Source organism: Mytilus edulis, chromosome 12 (assembly GCF_963676685.1).
Source record: "Mytilus edulis chromosome 12, xbMytEdul2.2, whole genome shotgun sequence".
Taxonomy (NCBI): Eukaryota; Metazoa; Mollusca; class Bivalvia; order Mytilida; family Mytilidae; genus Mytilus; species Mytilus edulis.
Window position 1 is genome coordinate 37,676,212 of NC_092355.1, and position 23,537 is coordinate 37,699,748.

Sequence of the window (23,537 nt, forward strand, 5' to 3'; positions counted from 1 at the left end):
AAAAAAACTTCACACGAAAAAACTAACGGTTTTTTTGTATGTACAAAAAATAAACGGCAACCAAATATCATATACAGCAACAACAAACAAGAACTCACTTACCAGCGCATGACTTGTGACAGCCACACACATAACATAGGGTTAAACATTAATGATATCTTTATTGCAAAATTACACCCATAAGGGTCAAGCAATACAAACAAACACTTATACATTTTAAATACAATGCAATACAATAAAATACAATACAATATAATATAATATAATATATTTTAAGAGTTCAAATTATGAATTGATGTATAAAACACAATCATGAGCTTGTCTGACATTGGTCGGACCTCCTCGGTTCTAAAGACTGCTTAAAGAAGACTCCAATATGACAAACAAGTTCAAGGATGGGGGTTAGAAAGTGTTTTAGTTCATTAAATGCATCAAGATGTTGAAATAATATAATGGTACATATTGTTTTAGATTAATGGACATCCTAATCTCACCTACAGTGGTGTAACAGCACAACATAAGACAAATTTGTGAAACTCAGTCAAAAAGCACATCCTCATTTACGGAAATGTTCTTTACCGTGCCCGGAAATTTAGAAACGATCCTGGTAAACTTATCCATCTTTAAATAAACTTATTTAAGAGGTTACCAATTCAACAATGTACTGAGATCATTGAATATTGTGTTTATTGGTATTAATATTGATTTTGTTATCAGTTAATTAAAAGAAAACTAAATGTTATTGATATATAGATTCCACAACTGCAACAAGTGTATTACGATATTTCTCCACTCGAGACAATTAAATTTTAATATTTAAAGCGCGAGGTTTGCCGAGCTTTTTAAATAATTAAAATATAATTGTTAATAGTGGAGAAATATCGTAATATACGAGTTACATTGGTGGAATATGTTTCTCTAATGATTTTTACCTTTCCTTTTCAAAGATTTGAGGAAAGTTGTGTATTTTTTATGTGACGTCATCAGGCATGGTTGCCTTTTTTCATGACGTTACAAGAAGAAAATTCAGAAGAAAACAAGAACATTTTACGTCACAATTAAATTTCTACCAATCATTTGCCGAGAACAGATTTTCTCACACTGGTCAGGAAATGTGAAAATAGCACAAAAAAAAATAGAGAAATATGCATATACACATTCATGGATCTACAATCTGTCGATACCTGTATCTTGGCATTGCACAAAGTCATGTTTTTCTCTGACTGTTTATGACGTCTTTACACTAAATCCATTGGATGTTGGATGTGTACGGATTGATAATTAAATCTTAGATGCATATTTTTTTAATTAGTTGTTAGTGGCTTTGAACTAGTTGTCAGTAACTGCGAGTACTCTCAGATCTGAACTTAGTGTCTTTTTGTTGTTTGGAAATACAAGTACCCGGCCACGTTCACTCTGTGAAGTATTTAGGTGTGTATCCATTTGATGCGTTGAGCCTTTTGCAACTGATTTTTATAGTTCTTTCTTATGTTGTACTGTTACACCACTGTCCCAGGTTAGGGGGAGGGTTGGGATCCCGCTAACATGTTTAACCCCGCCACATTCTGTATGTATGTGCCTGTCCAAAGCCAAGAGCCTGTAATCAGTGTTGATGTGTTACATATTTGTTTTTCGTTCTATTTTTGTACATAGATTTGGACGTTAGATTTCTCGTTTGAACTGTTTTACACTTGTCATTTCGGGGACTTTTATAGTTGATCATGCGGTATGGGCTTTGCTCATTGTTGAAGGTCGTTCGATGACCTACAGTTGTTAATTTCTGTGTCATTTGGTCTCTTGTGGAGAGTTGTCTCATTGATAATCTTACCACATCTTCTTTTTTATATTGACTCTTTAGATCGATACAAAGTTGATATGCTTTAAACTTAAAAGTTAAAACGTTTTCCAAATCTGGTTAGTGGTTATCTATGTCAGGGGATTAAGACAATATCTTAACTGAATATGATATATTAGCTCAGAGCTTTTTAACGGACTGAACCACGTGCGATTAGGTGTATTCTTACCCTGATTCTCTTTTTATCCTTACATAATCAGTGTGTCCCAGATTGTCAAATGAAGCTTGGGGGTCATATCTACGGACCCATCTGACACAAGTCAGATCATCAAACTGTTTTATGGCCTCATCAATTGCAGTTTCATCCTTTCTACCTGGAAACAAAATCGTTAAATATATTTGATAAAGTATGATACAATTGACTACTGTTGATGATGTTGAAAGAATTTATCAAAATATAAGCATGAACGTTTTGTGTTTGAAGAGTTGCTACCGTCAATTAAGAATTTAACTATTGCAATTTTTTTATTACAGGCGACATGGGACTGATTATACTAGGAATGCAGAGGAGAGCCAGTAAAACGTAAATTTGTGATCGTCCATTCCTTACTTGACGGTGGCAATTCTTCAAATACGGTGCTGTTGTTAATAATCTAATACTATACTCGTGAAAATGTAATTTCAAAATAAAACAACTGAAATATCCATTAGTTTAGGAAACTCATCCAACCAAAAATGCGTTATATATCAATTTGCATTACATTTAAACAATTTTATCGGAAATTATCAAAATAAATGTTTACAGCAGATCTAATATACAATATGGTGAACGGAGGCATTACACGTACATTTCAGGAAAGATTGTTTTAGTCTCTGGTGCTAGTAATAAAATATATGCATTTGGCACGCCTCGGCAGATCTAGGGTTGCAGAATCTGCCGAAAATTGCCGATTTTAAATATAGGAAATCAAACGAATTATAAGAAGATATCAAATGGTAAAATTAATAAAAAACGTGGACGATGTATAGGCCAAAAAAAATAATAATCTGCAAGGACGATCAAAAACATTCCATAGAATATGGGGAAGATCAATACGAATAACACTCAAAACCGGGGATTGACATAAGTGTTCCGAGTGGGTAGGCTGTGCTCCTTTCATACTACTGGAAATCGTCGTACTCGGGATTGGTCATGAGATATGAAAGGGCGGTGTTATTGTTTCTATGACAACACCAAACACAGTCTCGTAGCATAATATAAAAACGTCAACAGCAGTCAATCATAAATACCACCGAAAATGACACAAAATACTTGACAAGTTTACTAATACACTCTTTAAATAAATGGAAACCGTACAGTAACCTATAGTTGATTAAATATACGTCATTTTGGAATGTGGTGGATCGTTATATCATTGGGAATCATACCAGATTTTCTTTTTATTTATTTAAGCATGCATTTTAATACATAACATACAAAACCATCGCCTACAAAAAACCATTGATACCAAAATAGATTTCATACAGATTCATGACAAAAGGAAAGCAAATAATCTCGAAATAAATGACAGGTCTGTGATTCTATTACATGCTGGAGGATCGGGCAAGACGAGAATAGGACATTGTATTTCTTCTCTGAAATCCGTATTACAATTGACATTAGACAGAATATTAATAAAACATTACTTGATAGATATTTACAGCTGTCATTCGTTTTGATTGTATATTTCAATGGTTTATTGAAAGCTTCATTGAAATGAATATTGCAATGTAATACCGTAATATCCCAATAAGACAAATCCGATAACTACACATGCAGATTAAATCCGATGATGTCACAGTTTTGACATCATACAACAATGGGTGTTTTAGAAACATTTCTGATGACGTTGAATCAAAACGAATTATGGATGCGTAGAAAAAGATATAGTTCCTTCATTTTTTTCCTTTATATTTAGTAAAAAGTCTATGCTCAATGTAATAAAAAGAATGACTAATCAAAGAATTTAACTCTTGACCGAACAACATGTTCGCGCATTCGTGAATTTATTCGTTGGTCGGTAACTCTTTGATTTTTTTTTTCTATATTTCAATCTTCGATTAGTTTCACTGTTATCTAATTATCTAATAGCTTTATACCTACAAATGTGAAACACTTAAGAGAGAGAATCATATTTCAGAAACCGGTTTCGTCGTTTTTAGCTTGATGTAGCAAATACCAGTTTGTTTGTAATTATTATCAAAACATTTATATAGATTTTCTTTTACACAATATACATACTGTACGTATTTGATGCTATTTCGTAAGGTATAATTCCTTTCGGCCATAATCTTTCCTGGTCTAATAAAAAATTCCTTTTGGTTCCACCAGGCTGTATAATTAAAACATATATTCAAATCAAAATCAATTAGCCATATTTTCTGTGAAGAAGCTGTTTTGAAACACGTAATGAACATTATGAATAGCAGACGGGAATGTTACGTCAATAGGGAAGCATCACAATCACACAAATCTAGAAGTAAACTTACTTATCGATAATTCGTATATTTTCCCTTTGATCTTACTGCCTAATATTTTCGAGTATCAACGTACCGGCTGTGTCACTGAAAATATTAGGCAATACATTGTGTGACGTCATAATTATCGATAAACAGAATAATATGTAGTTTCGTTTTTGATACTGACTATATCATGTGGAATATCTCGGGCTCGGGCTCGTATATATATTCCGCATGATATTGTCAGTATCAAAAACAAAACTACCTATTATTCTATATTTCTCAATTGGATTGTTTCATACTTTTCATGTCAGGGACTTTTATAGTCGACTATACGGTATTATTTTTGTAATTGTTGAAGGTCATACGGTTTCTATGTATTTTCTTACATCCATTTCATTTGACTGTTGGTGGGTAGTTGTCTCACTTTAAACTTAAAATTATTTACACCTACAATATAGGTAAATAAAATGTTACATTTGTTGAAAGTCTCAACAGTTCTCAAACAAACTGCTAAAGTCACCAAGCATAAGGCATACAATTTTGATCTGCATTCGTCCTTGAAAAACACTTTTATATAACATTTGTGCAAAAGTTGAGACCAAAAATCACTACAGCGAAAATTAATAAGCAATGTTTTTATAATAAGCTTTTTACAATTGTCGTTATATACATGATATTGTTTGTATACTCTGAACTAGACGTGACAGTACAGTTAGTAGTACCACAATTTGAAGAGCACACGCAATCGTTATAATATATTACCTGCACTTGAAAAGTTATTACAAAAAAAAAAAACATGAACACATAATGTATATTGATTTCTTGCTTGGATGCAAGTGCCCTATAATTTTCACTTTGTCCGTCGGTCTGTCCGTCCATCAGTCAACATTTTTTTTGTAGAAACAATTACTCCAAAAGTATAACAAGTTGGACAGAGACATTTTGCACAGTTGTTATGCATAATATGTTAATATCTTTGGAAAACAAATAGCCAATCACTATATGTTGTAAAATTTTGAAAAAGTAGTTTTACGAAGCAAAAAATATCCAAAAGTATAGATACATGTATGAGACCGATGAAATTGTTCTAGTGCCTATTTTTAAAGTTAGTTTTTTTAAATTAAAAATTTTGAGAAATAATTTTAGTAAGCGCAAAATCACTTATAGTACGGGTAGCAGGCCAATAAAATTTTGCAGTGTTTGTTTATTAAATGTTAATTTGCATATAAATTGTTGGTAAACATTAGCCTAATAAGCATGATAAAAAAATGTTTTTGTTAAAAATCACAAATGTTGATGATCATGTTTTGTGCAAGGATTTCAATGAAAGCTAATATGTTGGTATAACAATTTACTCGAAATTAATTCCTGGTTTACAAAATCTTAACTTACTAATCTTTGTTTGAAAAACTTTTTTTTAATTTTATTCTGGGATTTCAACGAAAATTATATATAGGCGTGTTTCCATTTACAAATTAATTATAGGTGTAAAAAAAAAAGCTTTTTTGACAATTTAGAAAAAAATAGTTAGGATAAAAACTTTGTTTAGGTAACAAAATTGGTAAAATCGCAAATTTTTGTTTATACAGGTATAATTATATTACTAATGTAAGGTTATTACAATGCATTTGTAAAAAAATCGCAAATTCTACGAAACACCATTTTGCCTAGATTGCAACAATTGATAACTATATATATATATATATATATATATATATATATATATATGTAGGTACAATATGCTATTCCAAATTGATTACCATTGTTAATTTGATGATATGTTTTTACATAATGTTTGCAAGATCTTTGATCGTATCAAAAAAATAAAGTAAGCGTGTAGCCTAAAATAAACATCGGATTCTTTTTCTCTTTCCAAAAAACTACATGAATATAAACATCTTCAGTTTCTCTGTTAAAGTCTTCACAACCTATCGCTTTTGAAAAAAACATGAACGACCATTGTGCAAATTAAAAAAAAACGATGCAGAAGAAGATAAGATGCTGCGCTCATTAAAAGACCGAAATTGACGAACTATTGATGAATTTCCTGTTACCGAACAACTTAAATCTCACTATCATAAGTACTCGACGATTACTAAATTTTATTTTTGAAACAGATAATAAGATTGTTTTTAATACACAATTAACATTGTTGAAAGTAGTATTTTTGCCGGAGTAACACATTCTCGATTTTTACTGCCGTCCTTGAAAGGATCTTTGCCGATTCAAATTTGTCAAAAATCTGATCACGATCCCGTAAATCGTGGCTGGAATTTGAATCTTAAATTAAAATTTGTAAAAACATTGATTTAAGCACGACAACAAGCAAATAAGCGTCCAGCCGAATTTGTCTCGATTATACGATTCTCAATCCGATATTAATCCGATTTGTATCTCTCACGTGATGACAAATGACAGAATCTGTCCCGACAGCGTCCCGATTATACCGAATGTCATCCGACAGATATCAGACGGTGACCAGACAATGAACGACGCTAACGGGAGATATCCGTTAGAAGAACTGTCGCTATATTCGGGATGTTCAGGTACTGTCGAATGGCAATTCTATAAAATTCTGCTATACCGCATTGCGAACGGCTGGGTCTAGACTCAGTCGTATTGTGTTCTGTAATTCTCGAGATGCTGACGCAGGTATTATTGCCGATTTTCGTTATAATAGCGGGACTTTTCCGGAAGGGTTTTTGGCAAAGACGGTTCGCAATCGGCAAGATCTGATTGCAATATGGCCTCAATCGGCTAAAAAAACAGCAATGACAAATTTCTTCAGATCATACCCGTTCTACAGGACACCGTCTGAAAAACACAGAACATTGTTAAGATATTGAGCCGAATCTGTTGTGATCCAACTTGACAAAATCGGCTGAGTCTCCCCGAATGTTATGGGACGCACTTAGCTGTCGAGGTGTTCGGTTGACCTCTCCGGACCATTCCCGATTCGTAGGAATCGGTTACGAACGTATAAGACTGCGTTCAGACAATGATTGGACATTCCAAATCATTGTGGGTAGTTATCCGACTTTTTCACTTTTCGTGTCTTCTAGCTGTCTTATCTCAAACGGGAGCCATAACCGGCACTGTGTGAACGCCGCATTAGATAGTGTTTAACTTTATTATTATCCAAAGACGTTTAGTATAATATTCATGTTATCATACTTGATATAAACTGTACAGGCAGTATAAGTGCTTCGCTAGTCTTTGAAGGCTGGCTGCATATAAAACCGACCTCTTAAATTATGTTAAAATGTCATGAAATCAGGTTGCAGTTAGATGATTAATATGTACGTGTACATATTTTTTAGGGATACTCACCTTAAGAAATTGTTTGGCTTTACCACGTTTTACGATATACTTTTTTATTATCCTGACAGTCACTTTTAATTGTAATTTATCAATGATTTTATAGATTTACCAATGAATTTACAGAACCCATGTAGTTGTGTGACTATTTCATAGACTCCTACAACAAAATTTACCCAGCATTTATCTATTCTATGCCCAACTAACGGTAATATGGGCGTTTTATTTCCCGGTCTCTATGTCGTCCTTCTCCTATCAGGTATAAAAAGTAAAAATTACTCCGAGGAAAATTCAATCGGAAAGTCCCTAAACACATTGCAAAGCAAATGGCAAAACACATAAAAACGAATGGACCTCAACTGTCATATTCCTGACTTAGAACAGGCATTTTCAAATGTAGAAAATGGTGGATTGAACCTGGTTTTACAGCGCGAAACCTCTCACTTGTACGGCAGTCGAGTCACGTTCAATAGTATTGAAAATGATGCTCTAACAAAACAAACAGACACAATCGGTAAAATGTCACAATTAAAGGTAAAAAGTTTATATCCGATTTCATCTATATAACAGATATATAAGTGTATAAGTGTTGGTTCAAAAAAAAGTAAGGAGATGTGGTATGATTACCAATTAGACAATCATCCACCAAAGTTCAAATAAAGTGGTAACCAATTATAGGCAAACGTACCGTCGTCAACAATGAGAAAAATCCATACCGTATAGTCGGCTATATAAAAGGCCCCGACATGAAAAATATGAAACAATTCAATTGAGAAAATTAAAGCCTAATTTATAACAAAAAAATTTACGAAAACAAATATCACAGACGTGAACCAACGACAACCACTGAACTACAGGCTACTTACAGTGGAGATCAGTTCTAACCTCTCATAAATTCTGTCAGAATCTGTCAGGAGAACTGTTCTAGAACAGTATGTAGAACTGTCAGCCTGACACCTTTTAGTCAGTTCTAGGTTAGAACTGTTCTAGCTAGAACTGATTTGGTCAGTTCTACCTAGAACTGATTTGGACAGTTCTAGCTAGAACTGATCCTGACAGTTCTTCCCTAGAACTGATCCTGACAGTTCTTCCCTAGAACTGATCCTGACAGTTCTAGCTAGAACTGACCAGATATTTGGTCAGTTCTACTTCTAGAACAGTTCTACGGTTAGAATTGATTTCAAATTCTACGGCTAGAATTGATTTATAAATTCTACGGCCAGAATTAATTTATAAATTCTACGGCTAAAATTGATTTATAAATTCTACGGCTAGAATTGATTTATAAGTTTGAAGAAATATTTGTCATAATATAAAGGCTTCGGCAAAATAGCGATTAATATTATATAGAGTTTTGCTATTTTGCCGGTTTTATTTCAGATTTATAATCGGCAAGAGAACATGTTTAACCTCGCCATATTCTGCATGTATGTGCCTGTTCCAAGTCAGGAGCCTGTTATTCAGTGATTTTCTTTGTTGATGTGTTACATAAATTATTTGTTTTTCTTTCATTTTTTGAACATAAATTAAGCCGTCAATATTGGGGGGGAGGGGGGGGGGGGGGCATTATTATTTCATTTATTTTACATTTGTCATTCGGGGAGTCAGGATGACTCGTTTTACATAACAAAATTATCTGACCTTAATGCAATACGTTATTCCGGCCCAAACCACCAGGGACGGATCCAGCAATTTTAAAAAAAGGGGGGGGGGGGTCCAACTAAAATTTATTGTCCTCATTCAAATGCATTGATCTTCCATAAAAAGGGTGCTGTACAGTAATTCAGTTATAATTTTAGGTCAAGAGGGACTGTAATATATACAAGTTATAGCAATATTGGAAAACAATGACCTCAAAATTTTGTACGCATGAATTGATAGTGCCAGCATGTCCTCTTTTTATTCAAAGTATTGAATCCTAAACAAATATCAGTAGTTTTCATACTTCAGACTGAGTAGTGTAATAAAATCTTTTGACCGCATCAATCTAAACTGACCTTATTTGCTCTTTCGCTCTGCAAATCTATATAGCTGTACAGTAATTCAGTTATAATTTTAGGTCAAGAGGGACTGTAATATATACAAGTTATAGCAATATTGGAAAACAATGACCTCAAAATTTTGTTCGCATGAATTTATAGCGCCAGCATATCCTCTTTTTATTCAAAGTATTGAATCGTAAACAAATATCAGTAGTTTTCATACTTGTCTTCAGACTGAGTCGTGTCATAAAATCTTTTGACCGCATCAACCAAAACTGACCATATTTGCTTTTTTATGTGAGTCTATATAGTTGAACAGTACTTCGGTTATATTTTTTTTTACTGTAGTATATATAAATAACTGCAATATTGGAAATTGAACAAACATGACTAACTTATGTCTATGGGCGCTGATAACACAATAACGACAGAAGACCCATTACATCCAAACTTAAATTATTAAATAATGAACCGTCACAAAAAGTGAATTTTTATTTAGTCAGTAGTTCATGATGGTTTTTTTTTAAACAGAACTATTTAAGGACATCATCCAACACTCACATCACTGATTCATATACTTTATTTTAAAATGAAAAGTACATGTATGAGAAGTTCTCTTCTTGGAAAGGTATACTGACTATACTGTTAATATAATTTGAAGAAGGAAAATGATTGGTTTTGTTTGTAGTCTTACGTCCAGTGGCAAATATTTCATTCATGTTCAGATCGAGTATATTTTTCTGACGTTCCAGACTCCCAGATATTATTCATTATCGTTATGGATAAGTTTGACAACGAGATAATGCAAATCTGAGACCTCAGTGCAAATCTCGAGGTGCAAATGTACATAGTTTTCTTGCGTTTAAGGTTTATGTACCCTTCTGTAGCCATTTTTGTACGAATTTTTCAAACCTCAATTGTATCAAAACTAAAGATATAATAAATAATAGAGATAGGTCATTTAATAAATGTTCCAAGGGGAAACTTTATGCAAAGCATTATTTTTTACTGTTTCACTGCATTTGATAGAAAAAGAGGACTTTGTGGCAAATAAATCAAGATTTTTATAGAAAATCCACAGCCTTTAATACAGAGATTTTTGTTATAAAATTTGAAACATAAATTACTCACTTGATTTTCTATGATGTGCTAGTGTTTATTTTTTACAAAAAGTTCTAAGTAACCTGTAAATTCCAAAACACCTCGTGCTGAGTCACTAAAGTCGAACGCACCCTAAAAGGTGTACTTGAGTTTGGCCATATTTATACTTGTCTTAACCAATAACTACATTTATAAACTTGTTTTAAGGAAATCAATGCTAGCACTGCATGCAATAATCCTATATCTATCAGTCATCAAATTGCCAAATATGAGAGTACAAGGATAAAGGCTGTGGATTTTCTATAAAAATCTTGATTTATTTGCCACAAAGTCCTCTTTTTCTATTAAATGCAATGGAACAGTAAAAAATAATGCTTTGCATCAAGTTTCCCCTTGGAATATGTACAAAATGGCCTATCTCTATTATTCTTAATATCTGTAGTTTTGATACAATTGAAGTTTGAAAAGTTCGTACAAAAATGGCTACAGAAGGGTACATAAACCTTAACAACACTGTGTTCATTACTATGATATCCCATAATTCATCCACTGTACAATTTTCGTTTGCAGCATTTGTCCAAACAGAATCTTAAATCATGAATGTAAATCCAAGGCAAACAAGGTAAATTAAGATTAAATTTACTTGAATTAAATGCAGAGTTATATTTACGAAGAGACTGTTAAAAACGGGGAACGAAGAAACGTAAACAATGATGTTTCGTTTGCAATCTCATAAAAATATTTCTCCGATGAGTTGGATAACCTCCTATCCACCGATATTTGTATATGTAAATTTTGATCAGTAAAAAATATAGAAAAATCTGCTATTATATATAGTAAAGTAATTGGAACTGATTTTTTCTTCTAAATTCTAAATTGCCCTTTCTGCAGTGACGTCATTTAGAACTGTTCTACAGTCCTGACTGATTTAGTCAGTTCTGCTGACAGTTCTACAGTTAGAACTGATTTGGTCAGTTCTACCTAGAACTGATCCTGACAGTTCTACCCTAGAACTGATCCTGACAGTTCTACCTAGAACTGATTTAGTCAGTTCTACCTAGAACTGATCCTGACAGTTCTACCTAGAACAGTTCTAGGGTAGAACTGTTCTAGCTAGAACTGTTCTAGGACAGGTTAGAACAGTTCTATGACAGAATATTCTGACAGTTCTAATGAGAGGTTAGAAGTGATCTCCACTGTACTTGGGACAGGCACATACAAATTGTGGCGGGCTGAAAAGTGTTTGGGAGCGCCCAACCCTTCCCTAACCTATATCAGTGGTGTAACAGCACAACATAAGAACAAACTATAAAAATCAGTTGAAAAAGGCTTAACCCGATCGATACAAAAAAAACCACCAAACAAAGACACAGACAGGATATGGCATGGTATATATCCATCCCTCATCCCTTATAATAAAAAGGACACTATGTACAGATCTAAGAGTACTCTCAGTTACTGACAGCTGGTTATTAGTTAAAAACAACTAATAATAAAAATCATATATCTAAGAATAACGGTTGTCTACAATGAATTTGTAATCACACCAACTTGAAACTTTGCACAGATTTTTTTGCAGTGTTGACTTTTTATAGAATATGCCAAATTAGGGTTTGGATTCAGATTTTACGGTTTCTGAACATGGAAATGTGAGAGTATGAACGTTCTTCATAATTTACATGTATAATTTTCACACCCTATTATCCGCTGTCTCTGTTGAAGATACATTAAGATCTGCATTCCCTATTGCCATTCAAAACAATTAATTTTGCTATCGTGTATAGACATTTTTATTTTTTGCAATCGTAAAATTCAGATTTTGATTCGTGGCTACTATAATTGTATCTGCAGTACCGATAACCGATGATAGGGTGTATTGTTACCTTTTCAACTATTACGTCGTCATCGTGGTTGTCCCCTATGAGTTTCGCTTTCTGCAGAGGCTTAGCACCATCAGCCTGTGAAGGAACGTATTTACTGTTATTCATAATATCAACATTGCTTTAAAATCGTAGTTCGGTTACCTTGTGGGTGTCAACTTTAACTTTTTCCACGGAAAATAGACAGTAAAATAAAGGAAAATAACGAAAATACCGAAGGCAAATTCAAAACAGAAAGCTCTTTATCAAATGACAAAATCAAAAGCTCAAACACATTTAACATGTCAAACAAATTGAAATGAATTGTCATATTCCTGACTTGGTACAGGCATTTCCTAATGTAGAAAAAAATTAAACCTGGTTTTATAGCTGGCTAAACCTTTTACTTGTATGACAGTCGAATTAAATTCCATAGTGATCAGAATATTAAATTCAATAACACAAAGTGAAAGAGCAGAATGTTACTCTTCTTTTGACAATTTCTTCACACTCTGAGCGATTTTGTCAATATTAAAAATGAAAACATCACCATATAAATGTCATGCACCCGAAGCGCCTTTCCGAACTTACTTTCATTAGGAACGCTCAAATGCCAACTTTACCTGAGGGAGTCGAAAGCTTAGTTTTTTTTATAATTTCTAAATTTTTAAACGGACAATTTTAGAAAAGATTGTTATAAATTATGTTAGTGCCAAAGTACTGACTACTGAGCTGATGATACCCTCGGGGACTAATAATCCACCAGCAGAGGTATGCAATGCTGTAAAAAATGAAAATAACACGCTATAAATTGCATACGTTCGAAGCGCTCTTCTGGATTTTCCGTCAGGAACGCTCAAAGCAGAATATTTGTAAGCCAAGGATGTATAATAACCTAAACAGTTGACTTATATAATAAAATACAATGACCTATAAAATACAATGACCTATAAAATACTGTTAATAACCTGGTGATAATGTCCGTTCCTTTCTATTTCCATGGCTTCAACAACGTTCTCTAGGGGGTTGTCAGCTGATATTTCCTGGAAACAGTTAAACTATTAATACAAATAATCAGTGTATACAAAATGCAACTCTTGAAATACCACTTTTACTGTATCTGTCATATATTTGTAATGTAGAATGAAATAAAAAAAACAAGATTCTAATGTATAATTTTTGAATGAAATAAGAAAAAAGCATATCAAGTGTACTGTTTTTATGAATTCATTATACAGATAAACTATGCAGACGGGTTTTCGTCGAGCCTAGAGCCATTCAGATAAGTATTATTTTCAGAAAACATAATCATCTATGTTGTAAAACTCAAAAAAGGTTTTGTCATTCATTTTGTTCAAATTGGATAATTCCACTATGCTGCTTTCGTCTTAATAACGTAAAAATTGCAATATGTATTCAATTTTATTTCTCTAACAATTCCTCGTACATAACCCAAATTGTGGATATTATGAAATAATTATGGACCTCCATACACATCTAAGGACATTCTGAAAATGAATTTTGGAGGTCCTGACATGTATTATTGTGGAACTCTATCAATATCAAAGATATCCTGAAATATTTAAGGACCCCTGACATAAAGTAAGTTTGACTGATTATTTGAGCAGGTCCTGAAATGTTCCAAGATCCTCAAATCGAATTTTGGAGGTTCTGAAATATTTAATGACATCATGAGATCGAATTATAAAGGTCCTGGAATGTTTCAGAATGTCATAAAATCTAGATATGGAGGCACTGGTAACTTTGGAGGTTCTGAATGATCTTTGGTTACGCTGAATTGTAATTATGGAGGTTATGAAATATTTCAGAAGCTTATTCAATACAATAGTTTTGACTAAATCCACGCTCATACTATGCACACAGAGGATAATTAATTGATGGTATATCGTTTTATTTGATAACAGCCAAACTGCTTTATTTCTAACGAAATTTAAAAATGTTTCATTGTTGGAAAAAATAGTTTGACGGTGTGTATATTCAAAATTGGGTTCACAGTCATCCTTGAACTACCTATTTTATGTATAAAGAAATATAAAAATTTTATTATTTTATTTTTAGTTTCTTGTGTAGAATTTGGAAATTAGTATGGCGTTCATTATCACTGAACTAGTATATATTTGTTTAGGAGCCAGCTGAAGGACACCTCCGGGTGCAGAAATTTCTCGTTACATTGAAGACCTAGGCCTGTTGGTGACCTTCTGCTGTTGTTTTTTCTATGGTCAGGTTGTTGTCTCTTTGATACATTCCCCATTTCCATTCTCAATTTTATTCTTCATTTGAGAAATGATTTGACGTGCTTTAAATCTGATATTTGGTTCACAGACGACATCCGTGTACCAGCTAATTTATTTCTAAAGAAACATCAAAATGTTCATCGTTTGAAAACGGTTCGATGTGCTTTAAATCTTAAATTAGATACACAGTTCACAAAACATTCGTGAACTTTAAAGGTTACTTTCTTTCTTTTCAAACATTTTCAAAAATTACTGCTATTGAATTATACCGTACCATGACATGCGGAAAATTTTTCGTATGCAGTGACCAAATTATGACCCTCTTCTTAGAAAATCGACAATTACATATTTCGAAGGGAAAAATCGTGTTGAATAAAAATATACAAATGTGGAAAAAAGATGGTATAGACAGATTCTGAGAGAAAGAACAATATACCAAATCATTTCTAACTGGTATGATAAAGTTTAATTATAATGAGGAAACGCATGGAACATTCTTACAATAATGTGTCCATAAGACACGGATGCCCCAATCGCACTATCATTTTCGATCTTCAGTGGACCGTGAAATCGGATTAAAAACTCTAATTTGGCATTAAAATGAGAAGGCTCATATGATAGGTAACATATGAACTAAGTGTCAAGTTGATTGGACTTCAACTTCACCACAAACTACCTTAACCAAAGACATTTAACCTGAAGCGGGACAGACGGACGGCCGAACTAACGAACGATCGTACGAAAGGACGAACGGACGCACAGACAGAAAAACATAATGGCCCTAGGTAGCGCATAAAAACGTTAGGTTATGGTTCATACAAGAGTAAATAAATACTCATTGCTACTATATGCAATCATGGTTATGTCACCTTGACGAAAGTCGAGTGACATGTTGTTATTGTTCAATTCTTTATTTTCATTTATGATCTTTATCAGTCCACACTATTTTGTCAAGACTCTTTGTCGAAATTGTATGGACCAATTATAATGGAACTTATCAATAATGTTAACCCCCATTTGCAGATGTGCAATCGGGGGTTGGCATTTCCAAGATGGCCGCCGTTGCCATGGAAACAGAAAGAATGTGTAAAATTGGAAAGTCTTCCAAATTGAATGAAACTTTGTGGAAATGATCCTTTGCGTGTGAAGATAAGCTATCCATCTTTTGAATTTTCTCGCCGTTGCCATGGAAACAGTACAAATGAGAAAAATAAAAATAAAAACATTGAAAGATGTATTTTGATGCATATACATGATATACATGTATGTGCATTTAATGTTAAAGAAAAACAAAATTGCTCAATGCTGCCGTTTAGAGGCAATTGGAATAGGGTGACATTAACTATTTCTCGCATTGGCAATTCTAGTTCATGCTTGTTTTCATATTCGAATGAAGAATAATAAATTACCAAAATGTCAACTGCGATGTTAAATATTTATATTTGTACCTGCATTCTAATTGAGTTTATTCAATATCATATTTCTTTTATTGATATCTTTTAAAAGTTAATAGATATGAGAACGACATTGCACACTGTCATTCAATGAAATTAAAGTTGCAATAATATTATAAGTTGTACATTAGTGACAAAACAAACATATCCGGGTATTAAAATTTAGGCCAACATTGAGGGTTTCGTTGTTTTGCGTCCTTTGCTGGTAGGTATTTAATGATCTAAGGTCAAAACTAACGAAAAACGAAATAAACTGATTTTTGTTCTTCTAATTATTAACGACAAAAAAAAAAATAAGAATAATTTGACGAATACTGATACAAATTTCATCAAGTCGACGTTAACGATAGTCGAAAAAAAAAATATTTAAAGTCTGACGGTAAAATGCATTCTTCCCCTTGTGTACGATTTAAATGTAAATGATTTTCTGTTTCTGTCGATGCAGTTGGAAAAATAATACTATTGAGTATTTTGCTTAGTCATAATGATTGTCAGTAGTCATCTGAGACGCATGAAATATCCCAAGCAGAAGTATTCCATTTATTCGATTCTTTTAAATTTTAGTTTATATTTTTTAAATAGGGTTGGAGCCCTTGGAAAAATGTAAACATGCATGTATCCTTTTTCAGTATGTGTCGCAATAAATTTAGAAGTGTCTTTAAAAGTGCCATTTTAGTTGAACGCATCTGAATCAAGTAGTTAGTTTGACAATTCCACTTGATATGGTATTGAATGTTAATAATAATACTTTATAGTTACCTTTGGATGTTCTAAATAATATTTTTCACTCTTACGACCTTTATTCTTCCTCGGTGTCTGACGTTGATTATTTTTTAACTTAAAATGACCCTTTCTGTCTCTGCGTTTATTTTCTGGAACAGGTTGGAGTAGAAGGTTTATTTTTTTAATTTGCTTCTCTTCCAGGTTGGCATTTAATCGTTGTAGTATTTCTTGCATTTCACGTAAATCTTGTGTTTTCGAGTCTGATAATTTCTTCTTATTTTCTTGCTAAAAACAAAAATAAATAGTAAATAATAATATTCACATTCAAACTCTTAAATATTGATTCCTTATTTACTTTTTTCAGTCAGAATATCAATGTTTGAAGATGATAACCCATTATTCATTTATTACCTTGAAAGTTCATTTCTTTAGCACTGTAGTAAGTTCAAACCATCCTTAGTGCGTTTCAAAATGATATCAGAAATTAATAGGGCTTTCCATACAATTCAATTTGCTATCTTATTTTAAATGGAAACTGGGGCGTTAAATACTGAATTATAGCAACCTTCCATATTAATGCAGAAAACGACCATATGCATATCGTGCATTGATGCAAAATGCTGTTGTACACATTGCATCAACAAATTGAGTCTGATTACACATGTTAAAATGTTAAACCTATGTGATCATTTTGCTTAAACGTGATTAAAATACAGATTTTGAGTCCGCGCTTTGTTTACAAGTAATTAAACATACAGGTTATGTATCCGTGCTTTGCTAACAAAGATCTATCAAGTAGGACTCTGTTCTACTCTATCATCTGGAAATTACTTCAGCCAATGGAATGTTTGCTTTCAAATTTTGAAAGGTCTGTATCATTACGACAAAAAACGACCATTTCAAAAGGCTTTTCTGACAAAGGAACTGTTTTATTCAGATAGAAAAAAAACTACCATCAACGGGACTTTATATACAGGTACATGAACAAAGGGCAAAAGATAACAAAGGGAGAATAAGAAAGAAGTGATAAGTTAAAGGAAAAAAAAACCAAACAACACCGTGAATAGTAGAAAAAAAAGACAAACAGAAAAAAATTTCAATAAAAGCGGTCAGTGTAACACCATAATTTGACGAAAAACAGACAACACTATGGCAAAAAGAAAACTAACAAGCATTCGACAGAACACTACACGAAAAAACTAAATATGAAGCCAAAAAAATCCAATAAAAACACCGAATAGGACTCGTGTGTTCTGGAAAGGTTTTTAGTTTCTTCTTCACTTTACGAGGAATATATGTCGAATTTTATGTCAGTGATATAAACTGTATGACTTACCTCTTCTTTTGCATTGTATCCGTTCTTCTCTTTTATTCTGTATACATCACGAAGAAGATTTCGAATATCAATTCTTCTGTCGAATTTTGCTAGAATTAAAATAAAATATAGTATATGTCAGGTCTTGGTGATTGGTGCGTTGTACAGCGCAAATAAATATGCATATTGAGGACACTAGTTAATAATGTATATATACTCTGTATGTAATAAACCAGCATGTTACATTGTATTATTTTGAATCGGTGAGTTGAAAAAAAAGGTATGCTGCTAGACAAATTATTTGGACTCCGAACCGACTACCATATTATCTTTTTCTTAAATGGCACATGTCTAGTAAAGAAGCACTCTATAAATCATTACATATGTTCATTAAAAAAGATGCAGGATATACGTAAGTTAGACAATCGACAAAAATAATCATGAGACAAATAAAGAGACCAACGTACAGTCTTTATATTATTTGTTTAATATCATCCCTTCGGGTTATTCATTGTTTTTTTTTAAAATTTTATGAAATAAAATAAAGTTTTATTTAATACCGCAACACGTTCATGTGCGTTTAACAGTAATGTTATAGGGGAAATTTAGTTTTTATTTGAATACTCTCTGCTGAATTTACATATAGCTATTTTTAAGACTCTGAGCGATTTAGGGGAAATTAAGTGTGTATAGCCCTCTTTGATATTCTATGATAAATTCAAATTTAGTCAATGCTTTTCAGACTCTGAGGCAATTTGGGTGATGACCATTTGATTGAGGATGGAGATTGATATGCAAGCCTGGTAAGAACTGAAAATAATAAAAGAAATAAATATCCTCTCCGTCAAATTGCAGTAAAAAAATGTTTAAAAAACTGATCACAAAATGTCACAAAGCTGTGCAAAACATATAATGCAGCATAGCAACAAGTGAAATGTGCAAAAACTCCCCCCGACCCATCCTCATTTCCATGACAAAAACGAATTATCGTTACTTATCAAAGAGCTTGACTTGTTGTAATAACATTTTTTGCAGAACATATGATGACCACTTGATATCTTTTTCTTTGTGTCGGTAGGTTGTTGTCGTCCTCTTGACGTATACCAAATCTGTCCTTTTATTATAGTTATTTATTACTTTAAACATTGAGATGAAGGTATACAACAATAAAAAACGAATTGTTTTGTTTTTGTATTTTTTCTTGAGAAGGTGGGGGGGGGGGGGGGGGGGGGGAGTGGGGAGTGATGGATGTAAACTGAACGTTTTTTGTCGTGTTTTTCTTATTGATAATTGAAATTTACTTTACAAATCAAACTTTATCAGTATGCTTTGTGAAGTTGACAAAATGTTTTGGATTTCATTCCTATTGAGACCTAGGAAACACAGAGCGCAGGGGCCTTATCGAGGCTACCCATTTCGATCCAAACATTGTTATCACAAGTCTCTACTCTTGCACGGTTCTATCTTTCCATTTAAGTTTTCAGGCAAGAAACAAGCGGGTGTTAAGTCAATAATGATGTTCGTAAACAAATAAATCTTTAGGCAAACAATCAGTATGAGGAATTTCCACCATGTCCATAGGTTCACCCAGTGTACTGTAAAAGCATGTAATACGTGTACTTCAAACAGCACAAAATCAGCCATGACAACAAGTTATTCTAAAAAACATATGAAATATATCTTTCCTTGTACTGGCTTCATTCTTGATCATCTACAGTCATTCATTCGGAGTATATCAAGTTTTTTCAAAAATGATATATCTGTCACTGCATTTCCCAAGAACTTATAGTAACAAGTATAAATATGATATTTAATATCACAGAAAGTGTGCTAAATAAAAAAAAAAAAAATCACCGTATTATTTATGTGACATGCACGTTGAACTTCTTAATGCTACATGTGCTACTTACACTGATCAACATATTTTTAATGACTAAAACACTATATAAGAGTCTTTGAGAAAGGTAAAGAGGGAAAATAAAACAATCAAGAATGAAACAAACAACGATAAAAGACAAGATAAATCCCTTTTCACAATATTCCTCGAAATCAAGTCCATTTTAGGGGGGGGGGGGGGGGGAAGGAAGGACCTTTTCAATTGATTTTAAACTGTATTGACAATAAACAAATGTATGCATTATAATTGTCCCCTCTCAAACATAGAAGTCCGGACCAACATATTTTTTATATGGCGTAGAATAACAGGAATCGTAGCTAACCTCTTGAAAATATCGCATTGCGGAATGTTTCCTTAAAATAGTTTTAACGAATAAATGAATAAATAAATGAATAAATAAATAGGTAAATATATTCAAATAAATAAGTACATATATTCAAATTAATAAGACACATGAATATGTCCGCTATATATGTGCTATGTTATGTCACTAGAAATACAAAAGATGCAACATGTTGTCATTTCCTTACTTACGGATGAAGTCATGTCAAGTTTAGGAATTTTTGTCAGATGTTCGGACTCCTTGTTTCTTTTCCTACGATACAGAGTAAAAATATTTTGCCCAATATCACCCCCTTTTCTTTTCACAGAAGACTTCAATAGCTAATAAAAGGTCATTACCAAAATTTAAGCAGTTTGTACATTTCTTTTCTTACGATTTGAACCCAAATGATGCCAATGCTAAATATAAGGGTAAAGTCCAAGTCAGCCTTTTCCCGCCATTTTTTTTTATAAAATAAAGAGTTCCATAACCTATCAATATTTTTAGCTTACTTTGTTTCTTAGCTAATGTGATTTCAAGTATCAATTTTAAATTCTAGATTTTTTTAATTTGACTTGACGACATCTTTAAATACATTTATTTATCTTACCTTCTTTCCAAGACAAGGCATTTGTTAGTGGTATTAAAAGACAAAAGAGATACAGTAGTAGCATTTTAATACCTCCGCTAGGATGTCGGCAAGATGAATGTGGTTTATTGGAATATGAATATATATACACCCGAATCTCTTTTGGTTGACCACAGACGAGTGATTACTCTACCCGGATGCGTTGAACTACATTAAAATCATAAGTACTTTTAAAGTTTGAAGACACTTTTAAATTCATTGCGACACACCCTCGAAAACGGACATGAGCATGTTTGTAAATATTTGCCAAGGCTCCCATCCTAACAAACAAATATAAACTAAAATTTAAAAAAATAAATAAAAATGGATCATTCTTAGTCTCAGATGAATACAGTTATTAAGACTTTGCAAAAAAAAAAAACCAACATTATCATTAAACAGCAGCATCGTCACACATGGAAGAGGAATAAAGGTCGTGAGAGGAAAATATATTATTTAGAACATATAAAAGTAGCTTAAAAATATCATAATTAACATATAAATCCATATAGTATGGTATTTACAAACGTACTAATGGACCCGGATGCGTTGAAATACAATAACAAATTTTAAGGTTTTAAGAAACTTCTAAATGCATTGCGACACACCCTCAAAAACGGATATGAACATGTTTATAAATATCTGTCAAGACTACTACCCTAACAAATAAATATAAACTAAAATTAAAAAAAATTAAAAAGCAAACAAATGAAAACTCCTAGTTTGGATATTTCACAAGTTTCAGATGTTTATAAAAAGTTATTAAGACTTTGACAAAAAAAAACAAAAAAACATTGATATTTTTTCCAACTGCATCGACAGAAACAGAAAATCGCTGGTAATTGTCAAAGAATCATGGATGAAAGGGTCGACAGCATTCATAATTTGCGATTTATAAATGACAGAATTGTAAAATAATTACTCATTATATTTTAGATGTTCTTATATTTTTTCTTGCGGAAATCGGTATCTTTCATTTTGGTTAATAATCTGGACAATGGACCATTTCTATGTTCAAACGGATAACAAAAAAATACCTCATCAAATATCAGTTCAAATGATGTAATTCCTGGTGAAAAATGGAACATTCCTTTCTAACCAATATCATGGCTCTTAAATTATGTTATGCAGTTAATGGTTATCCATGATTTTAGTTCAATCATTCTAAATTACTTACATGTGTAGGTAAAAAGACATGCCATGTTTTAGTTATATAGATATAAGATTAATTTGTTTGGCGTTGTCAATATTTGCAAACCTGCAGGACAGCTAGAGAGAATTACAGGATACAAAATTAAACATGACGTTGCGTTGACTTTAACGCCAAATGTTAGAATCAAATATATTCTTGTTATAAAAAAAGTATGTAGCAATTTATTTGTCCATGGAATTGATAATTCTGAACATCAGTATATAACGTTTTTTGTTTAGCCAAATCATGATTTAGGAATTGTTACACTTAATGCTCAAATGTCTCTTTCAGAACCCTAATTTTATTATTTCGAAACATCTTTTGAAATATTTAACACATAGATAACTGCGGCCTAAATTTCAATATACGGATGTCACTGTTTTGTAGCTAATGTGCCACTTATCACATTGTACTTTTAGTTCCGTTGTTTAAAGGGGCACTAGCTGTCAAATTCATGTTCACTGATTTGAATAAAATTATCATATTTAATTTATATCAATGTAAAACATTTATCCATAGTATTAAAAGTATAAAATAAACAATTTATAGGGCATGGGCTCGAGAATATGTAACTTGGTTTCTTGTGTATTTTAGTCTAGACGCAATGTAATTGACTATCGAGTCGACCTCCGAAAACCTCTGATGGTCATATTTGCGATATAAACATAAATATAGATATAAATAGAAAGTGCAATTGGATTTTTCTAGGTCTGTTTAATTTCATATTATAGATTACAAATACATGTTAATCATCGTTTTTACCTGTATAAGAATAAGGTTTTGTGAATTGAATCAGTCAATCAAATGATTAACCTTTGTTTCACTTTCAATGTTGACATTCTTTTTCCTTTAAATAACTCAACACGCACAATGCATGCGTTATCAATCTCTTGCTTAGAGGTTAAATTGAAGTTCACACGAATACCGATGCAATGAGGTAGAATTATTTACTTGCAAGTGAATAATTCATCATCAATGTTTCTTAGCTTATTTTGAAAAAAATGAACCATTATGGCAATTTTTTTATATATCTCGTAGCTAGTGACCCTTTAACAGTTTGAAATGTTATATATCTGTATTAACTTTTAATTTATACAAATTAAAGAGGTATAATATTGACTAAACTTTATGAAAATACAGGTAACTATTTAAAATCACAGTTACAATTTCGTAATTTATTATTCTACTGAGTAT

General features: G+C 32.4%; 1 protein-coding gene across 1 annotated transcript in view; it reads right to left on the bottom strand.

Moving 5' to 3' along the window:
• Positions 1–21,255, bottom strand: part of LOC139498398 (MAM and LDL-receptor class A domain-containing protein 1-like) — a 75,817-nt gene extending 54,562 nt beyond the window's left edge. The window contains exons 1-7 of the mRNA XM_071286783.1: positions 21,134–21,255; positions 18,326–18,414; positions 17,026–17,274; positions 13,526–13,600; positions 12,582–12,656; positions 4,077–4,167; positions 2,025–2,169 (exon numbers count right to left, since the gene is read on the bottom strand). Coding sequence (XP_071142884.1) covers positions 2,025–2,169; positions 4,077–4,167; positions 12,582–12,656; positions 13,526–13,600; positions 17,026–17,274; positions 18,326–18,414; positions 21,134–21,197 — 788 coding nt within the window. The 5' untranslated portion in view covers positions 21,198–21,255. The remainder of the gene's footprint in view (positions 1–2,024; positions 2,170–4,076; positions 4,168–12,581; positions 12,657–13,525; positions 13,601–17,025; positions 17,275–18,325; positions 18,415–21,133) is intronic.
• Positions 21,256–23,537: the final 2,282 nt, after the last annotated feature.